Source organism: Lissotriton helveticus, chromosome 2_1 (genome assembly GCF_964261635.1).
Source record: "Lissotriton helveticus chromosome 2_1, aLisHel1.1, whole genome shotgun sequence".
In the NCBI taxonomy this organism is placed as follows: domain Eukaryota; kingdom Metazoa; phylum Chordata; class Amphibia; order Caudata; family Salamandridae; genus Lissotriton; species Lissotriton helveticus.
Window position 1 is genome coordinate 65,739,053 of NC_136059.1, and position 16,329 is coordinate 65,755,381.

General features: G+C 38.8%; 1 protein-coding gene across 1 annotated transcript in view; it reads left to right on the top strand.

Annotated features, from left to right (window-relative positions):
* The window catches only part of LOC144820064 (vomeronasal type-2 receptor 26-like), a 157,911-nt gene that overhangs the window by 62,305 nt on the left and 79,277 nt on the right, over window positions 1-16,329 (top strand). Inside the window, exon 3 of the mRNA XM_078677719.1 lies at window positions 14,979-15,818. Coding sequence (XP_078533845.1) covers window positions 14,979-15,818 — 840 coding nt within the window. The remainder of the gene's footprint in view (window positions 1-14,978; window positions 15,819-16,329) is intronic.

A 16,329-nucleotide genomic window follows, 5' to 3' on the forward strand; every position in this document is an offset into this window, starting at 1 on the left:
ATTCGCACTCCAGAGAGTGCAACAGTGGGGAAAGCGTTGGAAGGCGTATGGGTAATAATTACTATTCCCACTCCAAAGAGTGCAATAGTAGGGAAAGGGTTGGATAGCGTAGGGGTACAAATTACTATTCCCACTCCAGAGAGTGCAACAGCAACGTTGGATAGCGTAGGGGTAAAAATTACTATTCCCACTCCAGAGAGTGCAACAGTAGGGAAAGCGTTGGATAGCGTAGGGGTAAAAATTGCTATTCACACTCCAGTGAGTGCAACAGTAGGGAAAGTAGATACTTCATATATTAATTAAACAAATATAGATATTAATATCTATAAAAAATTAATTAAAAGTAATTACCAACTTAATATAATATATTAATTAATCAATTACAAATACTAATTTAAATTAATCATTACAATTAGTTATCTATTAATACTAATTAATTACAAATTAACAATTAAATAATTAGTAATTAAAAAGTTACTTAACAATTAAAATCTAATAAATACAAAAAAATTCACATATGTAATTAGTTATAATTAAATTACTTCCCACCCTATTCCCTTATAAACCCACTGTCATGTATTCCTATAGGTTCTGAATCGATCACCCTATTCCTGACCCTATTCTAGTTAAACAAACCAACAAGTTAACTAGCAGTCAGCCCATGAGGCAAAAACCCCCCATGATGCAGATACTGTTATCTGACGCAGTCACACTACGGCACAGGAACGTGTTATCTGATTAGGTCATAACGCTTGCGATCTAATTAGACAAGCGATATTCCTCCAGTCCCTGATAAGGCATACGGAGTTCTCATAACAAATCAAACCTATGACAACCTGGGCAAAACCCTGCGGCCATTGTTTTGATTTCACCGAGAACTTTAGTAAAAGAATGTGCTAACGAGCAAGTCGTATGACATCTTTATTGACGTATCTATGTCCATCCTTACGTCAATCTCGGCACCTTAAAGGTATAAATATTACCGATCTTGCCCTATGCAAACACACGCGTGGTGACGAGACGGAGCAGCCATACTTGCCGAAGCCCAGAGCAGAGCAGACCCCGCTGGCAGCAGCCCCGCCTTCCTGACGCGCTGAGAGACGCGCTGCTTTCTCCTGCCGAGAATCCAGCCCCGGCGTTTCTGGGCAGCCCTCGCAGGCAGCCTGGAATATCGAGACCAGAGAAAGAGATACCATTCCTCATTCATCCTAACTTCCAGGTACAGAACTGAATAACCCCTCACAGAGAATTCTTTAGTTATCCACTTGGCAAAAACAAACTTAACTTAAACTGTAACTTTCTATTCCCGCCCACGTATTAGACTTAGGTCAGGTACACGGGGTAGGCGTATTTAGAAACACCAGTTGAGTACGTTTAGTCAAATGTAAATGTGTATGTAATATATTTTATTCATTTTAAACCTTCATATGGCTTAGAAACCATATAAATGTTTTTACAGTATTATTTTATACTTCTGCTTCTAATGTATGCACTTTACTTAACTATAAGTATTGCAATAATATCGATCCATTTCTCATGTATGAGAAAAGAGACTGATCAATAAATACCAACTTTTTATTGAACACGCCCGTCTCTTCCTTTTCTCTACACTCTGATGAGACTAAGAATGCACGTACTGACTGAGTAAAATAATTGCCTTTTGTTCACACGACTCTCGAGATTTACTCTTGATTAGGGGAGAGCAAAGTTGTCATGTTCTATGGTTGTCAGAAACTAAATCCCTTCTTGTCTAATCAGGGAAGTTACTTCTTTCCTGAACATTCGAGAAAGTTTCTAGTGAACTCTGAGCTAAGCTGGCAAACCCAAAACTTTAAGTCTAGTATCGACAGTAGTAGACCTAGTTAACGTCTGGCCTAGGCCTTTACTGCTGTAGGTATTATTCCAATGCGCAGAGCCTATTGGGATGATAGGAACTACACTACATGGCGCCCAACGCGTTTGGAAAGGGCGATAAAACTAACGTAAGACATTTAGAGTAACTCAGTCGTGCTTTCTCACTCAGACCCCTTTTCCCATTATACTCCAAAGACGTCTGGAGTGGCTGAAAGGTTATATCCTCCAAAACCTCGCAGGGGGGAACTCCTATGTATGGTTCTTGGTATAGTCAACGTTGAAGGATACACTGTTCCAAAATTTGTGCATCTAATCTTTGTTTCCATAAGAAACCTGATCTGCAAACAAACAAAATAACCTTCAGGACAGTAAAATGTCAGACAATGAAGAAGAAAGAGAGGCAGTTAGATTAGCAGCTGAAATCGCAGCAGCTGATACTGCACTACAAGACGCTGACCCGGAGATAATACTCATCCCGGTCATCAAAAGGAGATCTATAACCCTAAAACTTATAGAAATTGGACTGACACCTAGAGGTGGCACAGTCATATTCGTAATTGAGGCACACGAATATCGGCAGACAGAGGTATATTATTCATGGATACATTTTCCAGCAGCTAATGCTGTAACAAAGTACTTCCACTATTACAAAATAGAGGAACCTCCTAATGAGTACACTCCTTTCGAGGAGGTGGAAGTACCACTCAAATTCCAAGAGCATTTGCTCTTATTTGATGGCGCCCTAAAACATAACAATCACATCACCAGGCTCGGTCCTTTAGGTAGACCAGGAGCAACGTGGCCGTTACTAGCCGGATACACACCACATCCAGACTGCGAAAGAATGCCTGCAGCAGATCTCTTAGTACAACTAAAACAATTAATAAAAATACATAGACAATTAGTCCAGTATGTGATGCGGACTTCATCCATTCAGCCAGCGATTAAACTTCCACAGCTGACCCCTCACCAGGGGAACACAAATAAAATTACACCACAGAACATCCAATCCTGCCTAGGTAAAGTACCGGCTAAACGGGAACAAATACCATTCTGGTTGGCACAGAAAATCACCCAAATAGAGGCGGTGTTTCCTGACACCACCCCATTAGAAAAACACAGGATTCTGACTATCTGTCTCCCAATGGGAATCTCACCACACATTGAGGACTGTGACACTTGGGGTACAGTCTTTGCTTCCATCTACACAAAAACGCACGGTGTTCCATCATTTCGGTAATACCAGATGTGCTAAAACAAATTCAAGACGAATACGGTCCAGAACCCGCTTTAACTCTTGGTATGAAATTACTAAAAGACTTCAAGCAGGTCTCGGCTATATTATTAGCCAACATAAAAGGTGAAGCAGCAAACGTGGCGATCCGCCAGAGGTTAAAAGAGACAGATATAGCAGACCAACCAGCTGAAATTGCCAGAATCATAGAAAAATCCTATGAGGAACTAGGTAGAGATAGTTTAGGTGGAATACCAGTAAAACCGCAACTGATTGAAAGTCCAGAAAAACTATTTTTTAATAATAAATCTACATCACCAAAAAAGAACTGGGATGGAAACAAACAATCCAATCCTAAAGAAAAGAAATTCCAGTCCCGAGGAAGGTCTCCTAGGCGAAGAGAAAAATCTCCAAACCAGAGACACAGGTCACCACAAAGTGACCCCTCTGGGAATAGATATAACCTTAGAAATAGGGATAATATAAAAAAGCCTGATAGATATCAAGACATTGATACACGTCCCTCTCAATCTTTTCAGAATTCCTCGCAGAAATCGGAAAGAAGAGGACGATCAGAACAAAGAGAAGAGCACGCCAAGTCCAAAGACAAGGAACCTGCTCAGCTAAAAAAGAAATTACAATTTCCAAAAAAGAAGGTAGCCAGTATCAAGGTAGTTAACAATGCCGAGAATACTGAGGACACAACTGAAAAACGGAGAATGGGCTCAGACAATGCTAGACAGCGCAGCAGAAGTGAGCATAGCTCGCAAAGTCCTTATGAATCATCTGGAGACAGTGGACACGAATGAATATCTTCAAGTGGAAACTGCAGACACCAGGGTTAGCAAACCCCACAAAATATACGAAATAACATTACGTATAGAGGGAGATAAGACTAGAAAAATAAGGGGACTATTTTGGGATAATCTCTCCAAGGGCTATGATATCCTTCTAGCTGAAAAAGACTGGCCACCAGAGTTTGTCAGGGAGTGCCCTCATGGCGAAGAAGTAATTATGCCTGCCTTCTCAAATCAAATTCCAATTCATAAAAAATACACACTTGCTAGAAAGTGGGCAGTGGCTCTAGCTCCTGCCTTATATAAAAATCATGTGGGATGGGATGAGGACTCTCCTCCTCACAAAATCCAGTTAAAATCACAACCTACTGCACAAAGGCAGTACCCAATTAAGCAAGAAGCTAAAAAACAGGTAAATGAAATACTAGATCAGCTAGAATACCAGGGGGTGATTGAAACTTGCACCTCACAAATGAACAACCCTTTGTTTCCGGTCTCCAAACCAGACAACTCATATCGTCTAGTTTTGGATTACCGACACCTTAACACATGTTGCAAAACTTTTGCAGTGCAAAACTCACACAGTGCTGCACTAATGAATAACATAGTGCGCAAAAAATACAAAACAACCTTAGACATCTCTAATGGATTCTTTTGTCAAAACATAGCACCAGAGAGCAGATATTTAACTGCATTCTCAGTAAATGGCACTCAAAAACAATTCTGTCGGTTAGCCCAGGGGTACAAGAACAGCCCGGGGGTATTCTCAGCAAGAGTAACAGAATTACTACAAATATATGATGATGAAGCATTATCTTATGTCGATGACATTTACTTAACAGATGATGACTTGGAGACTCACTTGAAAAGAGTGAACACCATAATTCTTGGGTTCGCAGCAGAGGGTTACAAATTCAACTTTAAAAAATCCAGAATTGCCCATCTGACAGTCCTGTTCTTAGGATATGAACTATCAAGTGAAGGCAAAAGCCTGGCTGACAATTTCCTAGAGAAATGTGCCGTACTCCAAGCACCTAGAACACTAAAAAACTTACAGTCAATTCTAGGCTTCCTAAATTTCGGACGAACACACATTGCAAATTACGCAGAAAGGGTCAAACCCCTTTATGATCTGATAAAACCAGATTTTAAAAGATCCAATTGGACTCAAATACACAAATTTTGAGATCCCTACAAACAGACATGCTAATTAAAACAAAATTAGAAACACGTGATAACACACGCAATCTTGTGATTCGAGTCATCCTAGGGAGATGCGGATTCACATACCTGACCTCTAATGAGGGAGAAAAGCACCAATTGCATTCAAATCACACTTGTACACAGAAGCTGAACAGAAAATCAGCAACAAAGAAAAAATTGTTCATGCAGTTCAAACCGCAATAGCTAGAGAAAAAGATCAAGCAGACGGTAGACACATCACAGTCAGAACAGCTGAACCAGCCTTTGAGGCATTAACAACACCATGTAATTTGCCAACAACAGCATTGAATCCGGAGTGGATACAATGGGTGAATTCAATCACAACGGACAAAGTATACTATTACCTTGATCCAGAACTAGAAGAGTTAAAAAATCTAGAATATGAAAAAACATATCCTCTGCCAATCGACATTCTGCCTTTACGACATTACGCCTGTGTAATCTATACAGACGGACATGCTCAACCCTCCGTTTGGGGAGAACAAGCATACAACCCCACATGTGAGATTACAAAAGAAGTGTGGCGCGGAGGTAAACTAAGACCTCTATTAACAAAAACACACTCAGTAAAAACTAATTCGGAACAACAAACTGAGATAATGGCATTGAAAATGGCGCTAGATAATGCGGATCGCGAATTCCCGACACTTATAGTGTCAGATTCATATTACTGCGTCAAATCATATAACAAGGATTTGCAGACATGGATTCAAAACGGTTACAAAGATGACACAGATGCACCAATAAAGCAGAAACTGCTCTGGGAACAAATAGCTCTTTTGAAAAAAGAACTACCAAAGACTCACGTGACACACTCACTGAGTCATCAGCGTGATGGCGTTCACGTTGCAGGGAATTCATTGGCTGAAACAGCCACAGCGGCTGCCACTAAATCGGCACCCGTAGTTCGAAAAAAGCGTACATTAAAATACATTGACGGTGAAACAATGCTGGAGGAGAAAACGTCATCAAAAGGCGACTGATCAGCATTACCGATCAACTATCCACTCAATTACACATACATAATCGATGCAAACTCCGTCCCTTTTGCTCGAATCCCTGGAGTGGGGGATAGAGTGATTCCAAACATGGACAGGAGAAACTTGTTAATCGCAGACGCACATATGGGCGAGGGTCTCAGACACCTTAAACTAAAAGATTCTCTGGAAGAATTACAATCACGGTACTGGTGGCCAGGCATGAGCCTGCGTCACACCATGTTTGTAAAAAACTGCCCAAACTGCAACAGAAATCGCAGTGGGGAGAGAAAAAATATAATACGGTGGAATCTGACTGCAGATAATATCACCAGTAAAGAGCAAGGCTTGCGATTAACATATACAGGCTAGTTACCACTTATAATGTAGATCACCAGCACTCGGCTGACGTCCGGACTGTTATACAAAGATTTGTGAGTCTAAATGGCATATACGCTAAGAGCATGCTACGTTTGACCATTTTTTTCACTCTAGCCCACCAGCCTGAGGGGAAAAAATGACCAAATGAGCACAGCCCAGCGGGAATCTTCTCACTTCCTTCCTGAGGGTACGGGATGGTGTAAAGAAAAAACCAAGGCAGAAAGCAATCTATAACGGAAAGGATATTAGGTTCGGGAGCTGGGTGGGTCAAACATCTAATAAGTGTCCAACGTAGTCTAAATAACTTGCCAAGAAATTCTCTGAAGGGATTCAGTCCGTACGAATTATTATTCGGAACTAGGATGATTATCTCTGACCTTGACAGTCAGACTTCTGTGGTGAAAGAAAAAAGCTTTGATATCAAAGACCGTTAGGCTATTTTGCAGGACTTAAACAAAACAAGAAAAGACCTGAGCAACATAAAGTTGAAACAACAGCCAACAACCACTGAAGAACCACCACCTGTCCCAGCAAGACCTGTCTGGATTCCAAAAGTCGGGGATCTAGTCAGGGAAAAGATCGCGGTAAAGAAGGAATTTGGGCCTTCTTACAGAAAAGCAGTTCCTGTCTTGTCTGTCAACGGGACAAGATCAGTTGTACTACCGCCACTTGCTGGTAAAAAGGAGAACCGAGTTGTATCCATCGACCTGGTAAAACCACAACATGTGGCCGATAACAAACAGTAGGCCAAGTGGACTCCCAATAAGTAGCAGAACACCAAGGTTTGCTACCAGTACAGAGGTCCTAACGAAGAGGCTCATCACATTCGAAACGCCTACAGAAGAACAACAAGGACTATGCAACAATGCAATAGAACTCAGACCTCTGAAAACCCAAATAAAAACATTTAGCAGAGACACACCAATCTATACTGAAGTACCAAGTGAAAATGCAAGAAACAGAAATCCTGAACCAATTGGAACAATTGACAGAACTGCATCCGGCTACTTCATAAACTTCGAGGATTCCTCTGAAGGCTTCACTGAATCAAAAACACAGCCATCATCAAAAACCTTTAAAGATAAAGCTAAAGAACTTTTGAAACAACTGAAAGAAACATATCTGATTTCTCCATGGATTGAATTTTGGGTGGGTTTTGGTGCATTTATCCTCATACTTTGGCTCATCATGGTACTTACTTTGGGACGCTTCATTGAGGGAAAATATGCTAAAATGGACACAGCAAGTCAGAAAATCAACTTGATCCTCAAGCCACAAACATCTTCACACATCGAGAAAAGAGAACTTTCTTCAGCCAACTTCACAGCCAATCCAATACCTGGTGGGGTAGCCTGGGACAACACTGACTATGAAATTTATGGTCCGGTCGATATCCTGAAATATCCACACCAAATTAAGATCTCCTTGAGTGACTTTGTAAAACCAAACTCATTTGCTGATGATTGGGACTTCGAAAGCATTAATAATATGATGTCTGATTTAGTAATGTCTGCTAAATTTACCAAACATGATTATTTGCAGGGTTCTACCAATTATGATAGTATGTATTGCTATAACCACTATGGTAACCATTTTCTACATAAATCTGCACAACCTAGAAATGTTTTAAATTATAATCAATGGGAACATTGTGCAACACCTCCAAAAGGGAGCTCAAGAACCGTTTATGACAAATATTCATACTTTTCTGGTTTTAACACAAGTAATGCTGAAACATTGTATTTTAAATTGTCGAACAAGACAGGAACCAAGACCATGATAACCAATACAAAATTGTTATATTCAGACTCATTCTTTGAAAAAATGAATACTTTCGGATTTGATTATTGGGACAAAAATGTTGAATTGAAAAGTGTTTGGGGTACAAAAGAATGGCAAGTACAGGGTATAGAAGCTTTGTTTAGAGCTTGCATGATCCCAGAACAAATGATATTTTTAAATGACACTGTTCAACAAACCACCTGTCTTGGCTTAGCGAAAATCAAAGATTTAAATAAACCGTCTATTCCAAAGCCAACAATGTTTAGCAATAACTCTGATACAGATGAAGAGATAGACGTAAACCATATATTAAACCAAAACAGAACACATCCTGATTGGAAACAGTGGTTGATCTGGCCCACAGATACTAATAACTGTCAAGACAGATTCCTGAATAAAACACAGGGGTTCAAAATGACCAGGCCAGACCCTAGATATCCCCAAAGACATCACCCAGGGATAATAACAACCTACAGTGTGGGCAAATTATGCCTTCAATGGCTTCAAACTTCCACACTGCCAGAAATTAAGCAACACCTAACTTTACTTACTGATGGTGCTGACTTGCGTGATTTCATAATGGGACCACGCAAACAGCGTCAAAAGCATTTCATAGCAGCCTCTGTATATGCAGCATACAATGAGGCCTGGAAGGTTACTCAAATTGAAACAGCAGAGAGAATACGGGAAATTGACCGTATTAATTTGGAAAAATCACTTTCTGTAGTGGACAATGGGTTAATGACTCTGTCCTCCAGAATTTTTTCTTTGGACAGCATTGTGTCTTCAGCAATCGACATATTATCGCAAGACTTACTGTTATTACAACACGGTCAGTCTCAATTGCGTTCTATTGTACAGCTTGGCTGGACGTTACAAAATCTGCGTTCAGGCTATGTGCCTTGGCGTTTAATCAACACAACGTCACTATTCCAAATCTTTAACCTTACTGATAGACAAATCAGTATGGCACAAAAGGGTGCTGATTATACAATCTTGAGCATTGAAAAACTAGAAAGATTACCAGTGACAATGTCAGAACGACCTGTCAGTGAATGGATAATACATGGGATAATAAATATTCCAATCTCAACCTTCAGGTTTCAATACTGCCAAAAATATATACAGGCTGGCATGTACGAGAAATTGGGAAAGGGGTACCTTAAAACAACATGGAACCTGCCCTATTCACATGCATGTGTCAGTAATAAAGGCCAGAAAGTGTTTCTTAGTGGCAACAATTGTGCGATGTCACTAAGTGGCACACTTCTGTGTAACGGAATTAGTTTGCATGGAGCCTGTGAAGGGAATTCATACAACCTTTCATGTCACCAGCAAGGCGCACCTGCAACAGAAATAGAACCATTCTTTCAAAGACTCTATAATGGGAGTTACATTCTTATTGTAGACCGCAGATGTTGTAGTCTTATGCCCGGGACTCCTTATCTAGTAACTACGACTGCGAAGGTCAAGTGCTGTGGACGCTCATTGTTCCCCAGCTCCTTCCCAGACAGGGAGGCAAGGGCATGGCCCGATTTGAAAATTACTTCTATTCGAATAGATACTTTAAGCAGAATGAAAACAGTGCTTCTTCAGACGCCTACAAGGCTCACGTCATCAAAAGAAACGTATGATCTACAAGTCTCAAGGACGACTGCAGAGATACATACATTATTATCAACTAATTCCCCCGTACATTTCGCGGAAATCCTGAACGAAATCTTAAATATTTCTGATACCAATGGGATCTCAGGGGTATTTAAGACAGTATTTTCGATGGCATTAACACCATTCAAAGCCATACTGGGTATTTTTCCAGATTTCGTCCATTCGATTTTTGGCGGACTTCCCCTGATCTTGGGACTAATTGCAGGAATCCTATTCTTAGTCCTTATTTTTCGTTATGGCAACCCATGTCACAGACAAAACTCTAGCGACAAGGGAAGAAACAATCCTAGCCATTGGATACCGGGACCGGATATCAAAGATCCTGGGACTCTCCCGGCTTAGAGGCCTGAACATGACTTGGTTTCTATCATTTCGACCGATGTGGCAAAGATGTGTTTTACCTTAACTAAGGTATCTGCTATGCGGAGAAGAATGCGTGTTAGACACCTGTCTGACGCTACAATCGGATGCGCCAATGGATGCAGAAACATTGTTGAGCCCGATCAAGGTTCATGCTTTGTGCTGCCCTCAAAGGCTACCAATCCTGATGACGGCATTCGTGGAAGCTTCACCACTACGATTGATGGGTAGTGAAGTTCAAGATGAAAGCAGCATCGAACAGGTACGACCTTCTGTCAGCAATGCGAATCAGAATGTCAATGGAGACAATCATGCACATGAATGCATGATTACACCTATTTCCGAGTTAGTGGAACTCTCCCAGGAAGCTGTTGACAGCTTTTTCGAAAGCCTGAATGATATGATGTTCTCTCCAGAACAGAAATAGAGACTTTTGAGCAAGCTCGCACACGGCGTTCCCTGAATTCGGCCTTCAACTTTAAAAATAAAGTCACATGAACAGATTTTCCCTCCAGTTCACGGACAGCAATTTTTCAGCAGCCCCAAATATTTTTGCATATTTTCGGGACACTATCTTCTGCTTAAAGTAAGAACTATTCTTAAAGAACTAAAATTTCTATATTTTTAGATAGCTTATAGACATTAGCTGCCCGCTGGTATGTTCACAAATATTTTATTCTGTGATGGAATGGTCTCGAAACTTTTTTCTGTATTTCAAGAAACCATTTCATGTGTAATTCTCATATACAAAATAAGCAATAATGTATACAAATGCGATTACTTTGGCATTATTCTACAGCTTGAGTGCATACAATATATATATATGCAATTTTTCCGTATATTTGAAATAATTTCAAAATGCATTTATGTATTTTGGGGTGGTAAGGTATACACACTACTCTATAGTATGTTCTACTATGTTATACTATGCCTAGATTAGTAAATATGACCATAGTTAGCGTGGAGTGGGTGTCATGTATTCCTATAGGTTCTGAATCGATCCCCCTATTCCTGACCCTATTCTAGTTAAACAAACCAACAAGTTAACTAGCAGTCAGCCCATGAGGCAAAAACCCCCCATGATGCAGATACCGTTATCTGACGCAGTCACACTACGGCACAGGAACGTGTTATCTGATTAGGTCATAACGCTTGCGATCTAATTAGACAAGCGATATTCCTCCAGTCCCTGATAAGGCATACGGAGTTCTCATAACAAATCAAACCTATGACAACCTGGGCAAAACCCTGCGGCCATTGTTTTGATTTCACCGAGAACTTTAGTAAAAGAATGTGCTAACGAGCAAGTCGTATGACATCTTTATTGACGTATCTATGTCCATCCTTACGTCAATCTCGGCACCTTAAAGGTATAAATATTACCGATCTTGCCCTATGCAAACACACGCGTGGTGACGAGACGGAGCAGCCATACTTGCCGAAGCCCAGAGCAGAGCAGACCCCGCTGGCAGCAGCCCCGCCTTCCTGACGCGCTGAGAGACGCGCTGCTTTCTCCTGCCGAGAATCCAGCCCGGCGTTTCTGGGCAGCCCTCGCAGGCAGCCTGGAATATCGAGACCAGAGAAAGAGATACCATTCCTCATTCATCCTAACTTCCAGGTACAGAACTGAATAACCCCTCACAGAGAATTCTTTAGTTATCCACTTGGCAAAAACAAACTTAACTTAAACTGTAACTTTCTATTCCCGCCCACGTATTAGACTTAGGTCAGGTACACGGGGTAGGCGTATTTAGAAACACCAGTTGAGTACGTTTAGTCAAATGTAAATGTGTATGTAATATATTTTATTCATTTTAAACCTTCATATGGCTTAGAAACCATATAAATGTTTTTACAGTATTATTTTATACTTCTGCTTCTAATGTATGCACTTTACTTAACTATAAGTATTGCAATAATATCGATCCATTTCTCATGTATGAGAAAAGAGACTGATCAATAAATACCACCTTTTTATTGAACACGCCCGTCTCTTCCTTTTCTCTACACTCTGATGAGACTAAGAATGCACGTACTGACTGAGTAAAATAATTGCCTTTTGTTCACACGACTCTCGAGATTTACTCTTGATTAGGGGAGAGCAAAGTTGTCATGTTCTATGGTTGTCAGAAACTAAATCCCTTCTTGTCTAATCAGGGAAGTTACTTCTTTCCTGAACATTCGAGAAAGTTTCTAGTGAACTCTGAGCTAAGCTGGCAAACCCAAAACTTTAAGTCTAGTATCGACAGTAGTAGACCTAGTTAACGTCTGGCCTAGGCCTTTACTGCTGTAGGTATTATTCCAATGCGCAGAGCCTATTGGGATGATAGGAACTACACTACACCACAACCCGCTACAAAAATTAAATTAGTTAAATTAACATAATTATCAATTAATCAATTAAATAAAATAATTGGCAATTTAAATTTAATTATTTACCAAATAACAATTATTTAACAATTAATTATAAATAAATAACACTACATAAATTCACATATTTAATTAATTATAAATAAATTACTTCCCACCCTATTCCCCTATAAACCCACAACCAGCTACAGATATTAAATTAGTTAAAATAAAATAATTATCAATTAATCAATTAAATAAAATTAATTGGCAATTAGAATTGAATTATAAAATAAAAATTAATTAACACTTAATTATAAACAAATACCAATAAATACATTTACATATTTAATTAATTATAATTAAATTATTTCCCACCCTATTCCCCTATGAACCCGCAACCCGCTACAGAAATTAAATTAGTTAAATTAACATAATTATCAATTAATCAATTAAATACAATTAATTGGCAATTAAAATCTAATTACAAAATAAAAATTAATTAACAATTAATTATAAACAAACACCAATACATAAATGTACATATTTAATTAATTATAATTAAATTACTTCCCACCCTATTCCCCTATAAACCCACAACCCGCTACAGAATTAAATTACGCAAAATTTAAATAACATTAAATTCATTACTTAAATTACATTATAACATAAATAAACACTTTTAACACATAAAATACCCCCAAAACAATTGGATATTATTAAATGTTCGATATTTTTAGTAACCTATATTATGTACTTCGATATTTTGACTATCTATATTATAAAATTCGATATTAGATTACTTACCTTCAAAACAATATTTTTGATGTCTATATTCTGTCCATTCGATATTTTGTTCAGCCTATATTTTGTACTCGATATTATGTCCATTCGATATTTTGTAGTCAATATTTTGTCTGTTTACCATTAAAGACTTCGGGCCGTAGTCTTACTCACTTAACCGCGAATGGTATTCTCCTCATTCCGCCCCTCTGCTGCTCCGTGGGATGCTTTGGGGTGTCTGGCGCTTCGCTATTTATGTTTTGAATAACCGCGTTAAAAAACGGTTTCAGTTGAGTCACTGTTCCCGGTTTTCCCGGAAGTAGAATGGTTTCCTCCAAGCGCTAGTGCGCTAACAAAGATGACCTAACCAACCTGCCCTAGTGCGCTTTACAAATATGCATAAGTAAGATAATATTAAATAACACAGACACTGTAATATCCTGACAATGGAAAGACTCTCATATGCAATGAGTGATACTCCTAAAAAGTTTGGAATCAATCTGTCATCCACTAATAGATTACATATCTGAAGGTGTCCATCTTTTGTCATGGCCATGAATTAATTTAATTACTAATGCTGAAAATATTATGTTTTAATTATTTGTAATGGTGCTATGCATTAAAGCTCAGAAAGTGATTTCTTTCTTACTTGTTGAGTTAGTTTTGGTAGTGTAATTATACATGTTTCTTCTTAACTGGGCTTTAGAATTGTTTGAGAGGAGAGTGGGATAATTTCATAAAAAAGCATTGCTTTGTTTGAGGACTGCAGTAAGGTGCATGGACTCATGAGCAACAACTCTTACTCTTATAAATGGTTGAAAATGGAGGTTGTTGGAATTTGTTAAAACTCAATAAAAACATATTGGTATACCAACGATATTGGCGGGAAGGCAGTGGTACACTGGAAGCCTGTAAACTCACAAGCAAATACAAATATACTTGTGTCTGTTGTTTTATTTAATTGTTATCACAGACATGGTGGTTTACTGATGATAGAGTGCCATGATCCAGGTGATGGCATCCAATTGTAGTGAATGGTACCTTGCAACATACATCATAAATACAGATGAGGTAGGTCATTACGATTTGGAATTTTGTAAACTGAACTATTAGTACATAGGTCAGCTCCCAAAATTCCTACATCTAACAGATGATTCATGTTTGTTTTGAACCAAGTCTATTGCCCATGAGGAGATCTGTTTAATTACTGCAGTAAAGCTTGTTTTGAACACAGAAATGGGGGTCAACCTATAGGGTTATTGAAGAAAAGCTCTCCAGCAGATGCAGGTATATTCACAAATGTTCTGTTTTGGAGACTTTATGACACACCTTTTGAATGTATATTGGGTAGATTGAGCAAGTATTATGATAAAAGTAGTTCATTCTTTTGCGAAAAATGTTTCAGAGATATGTTTAGCCCAATAAATTACAGGGATGGTGGCATGATTGTTGGTCACTGAACTTCATAACAAAATTCACTCAGTTCTTTAAGTTCAATAGTAGATCTAATTTAAAGGAGCTGAAAGATTGTATGAAATAACTCTTTACATTTCTGTTTCTTCCTTGCAGATTAGTTTTGGAGCTTTGGATCCCCAATTTAGCGACAAAATGAGATTTCCATATTTTTTTCGCACAGTGCCTAATGAGCTGACACAGTTTGCAGCGATCGCTCAGTTGTTACACTATTTCGGCTGGACCTGGGTTGGGATTCTGGCCACAGATGATGACAGCGGGGAGAGAGCTGTTCGGGAGCTAAAGGCAGCGATCAGCCAGAATGGAGGCTGTGTCGAGTTTTCTTATATGTTACCCAGGGAGTTGAATACGGATTTTAACATCTTTTCGATGTTTAACGTTGTTAGTAAGTCCACTGCACAAGTGATCATTCTCTACAGCACAGGGGCATCTATGACATATTATTTAGCACAACTTAATTTGCAGATCTTGCCTAACATAATTTGGATTGCATCAGTATCTTTTTCCTTTTTAACCGAAATTAATTATGGACAGGCTCTGACTGTGCTGAATGGCACACTATCATTTGCAGTTAGGAAAAATAACATATTAGGATTGAAGGATTTCCTCTACAGTTTTAGCCCTTCACAGTTTCCAGAGAGTGAAGATCTACTGGAACTATGGCAGACACTTTTTAAGTGCAAACTAATAGGTTCTGAACCTTGGACATTTTTTCCCAATTCGCCAATGGACATTATTCCTTTCTGTTCAGGAAATGAGACAATGAAGAGTCTTGACTTATCATTCTACGATGTTTCAAACTTTCGATTCACTCACAGCATGTATACTGCTGTCTATGCGTTGGCGCACGCCTTACAGGACATGCTTTTTTCTGACTCCAGACCAGAAACGGTTATCACTAATGGGAGCCTAAATCTGGAAATCAGGCACTGGGAGGTAATATTTGTTGCAGGATGAATACAGACTTGATCCACTAATCTTTCTTTCAACTGATTAAATGTACTTTATTTGTTTGATATAATTGATATGCACTCTTTACACATGTTCTATTTTCTCCATTGAGTTACTTTGCACTGTACCTTCTTTCTTTTCTTTTTTTTTTTGTTTCAACTTTATTTCGGCTGATATAGCCATAAAAGCAGGAAGTACAAAAGAAAAACATTTACAAACAATTAAATACAGTACCCTATACCAGCAGTTAGTCACATGATCAGGTTACAATAAATGAAACGGGGCAATCAAACAATTAATCCATATCAGTAATTTTACAAATACCACATTAAAATCACAATCTCACTTTATAATTTAGATTAAAAAAAAATATTTATCATGTTTTAAAAGCCAGATTTAAAACCTTTAAAAACCATGTTTAAAATATGAAATCAGTGCTATCTATGGTAACTTATGCAGAGTGAAGGAGACTACGGACCCCATTATTACATTACAT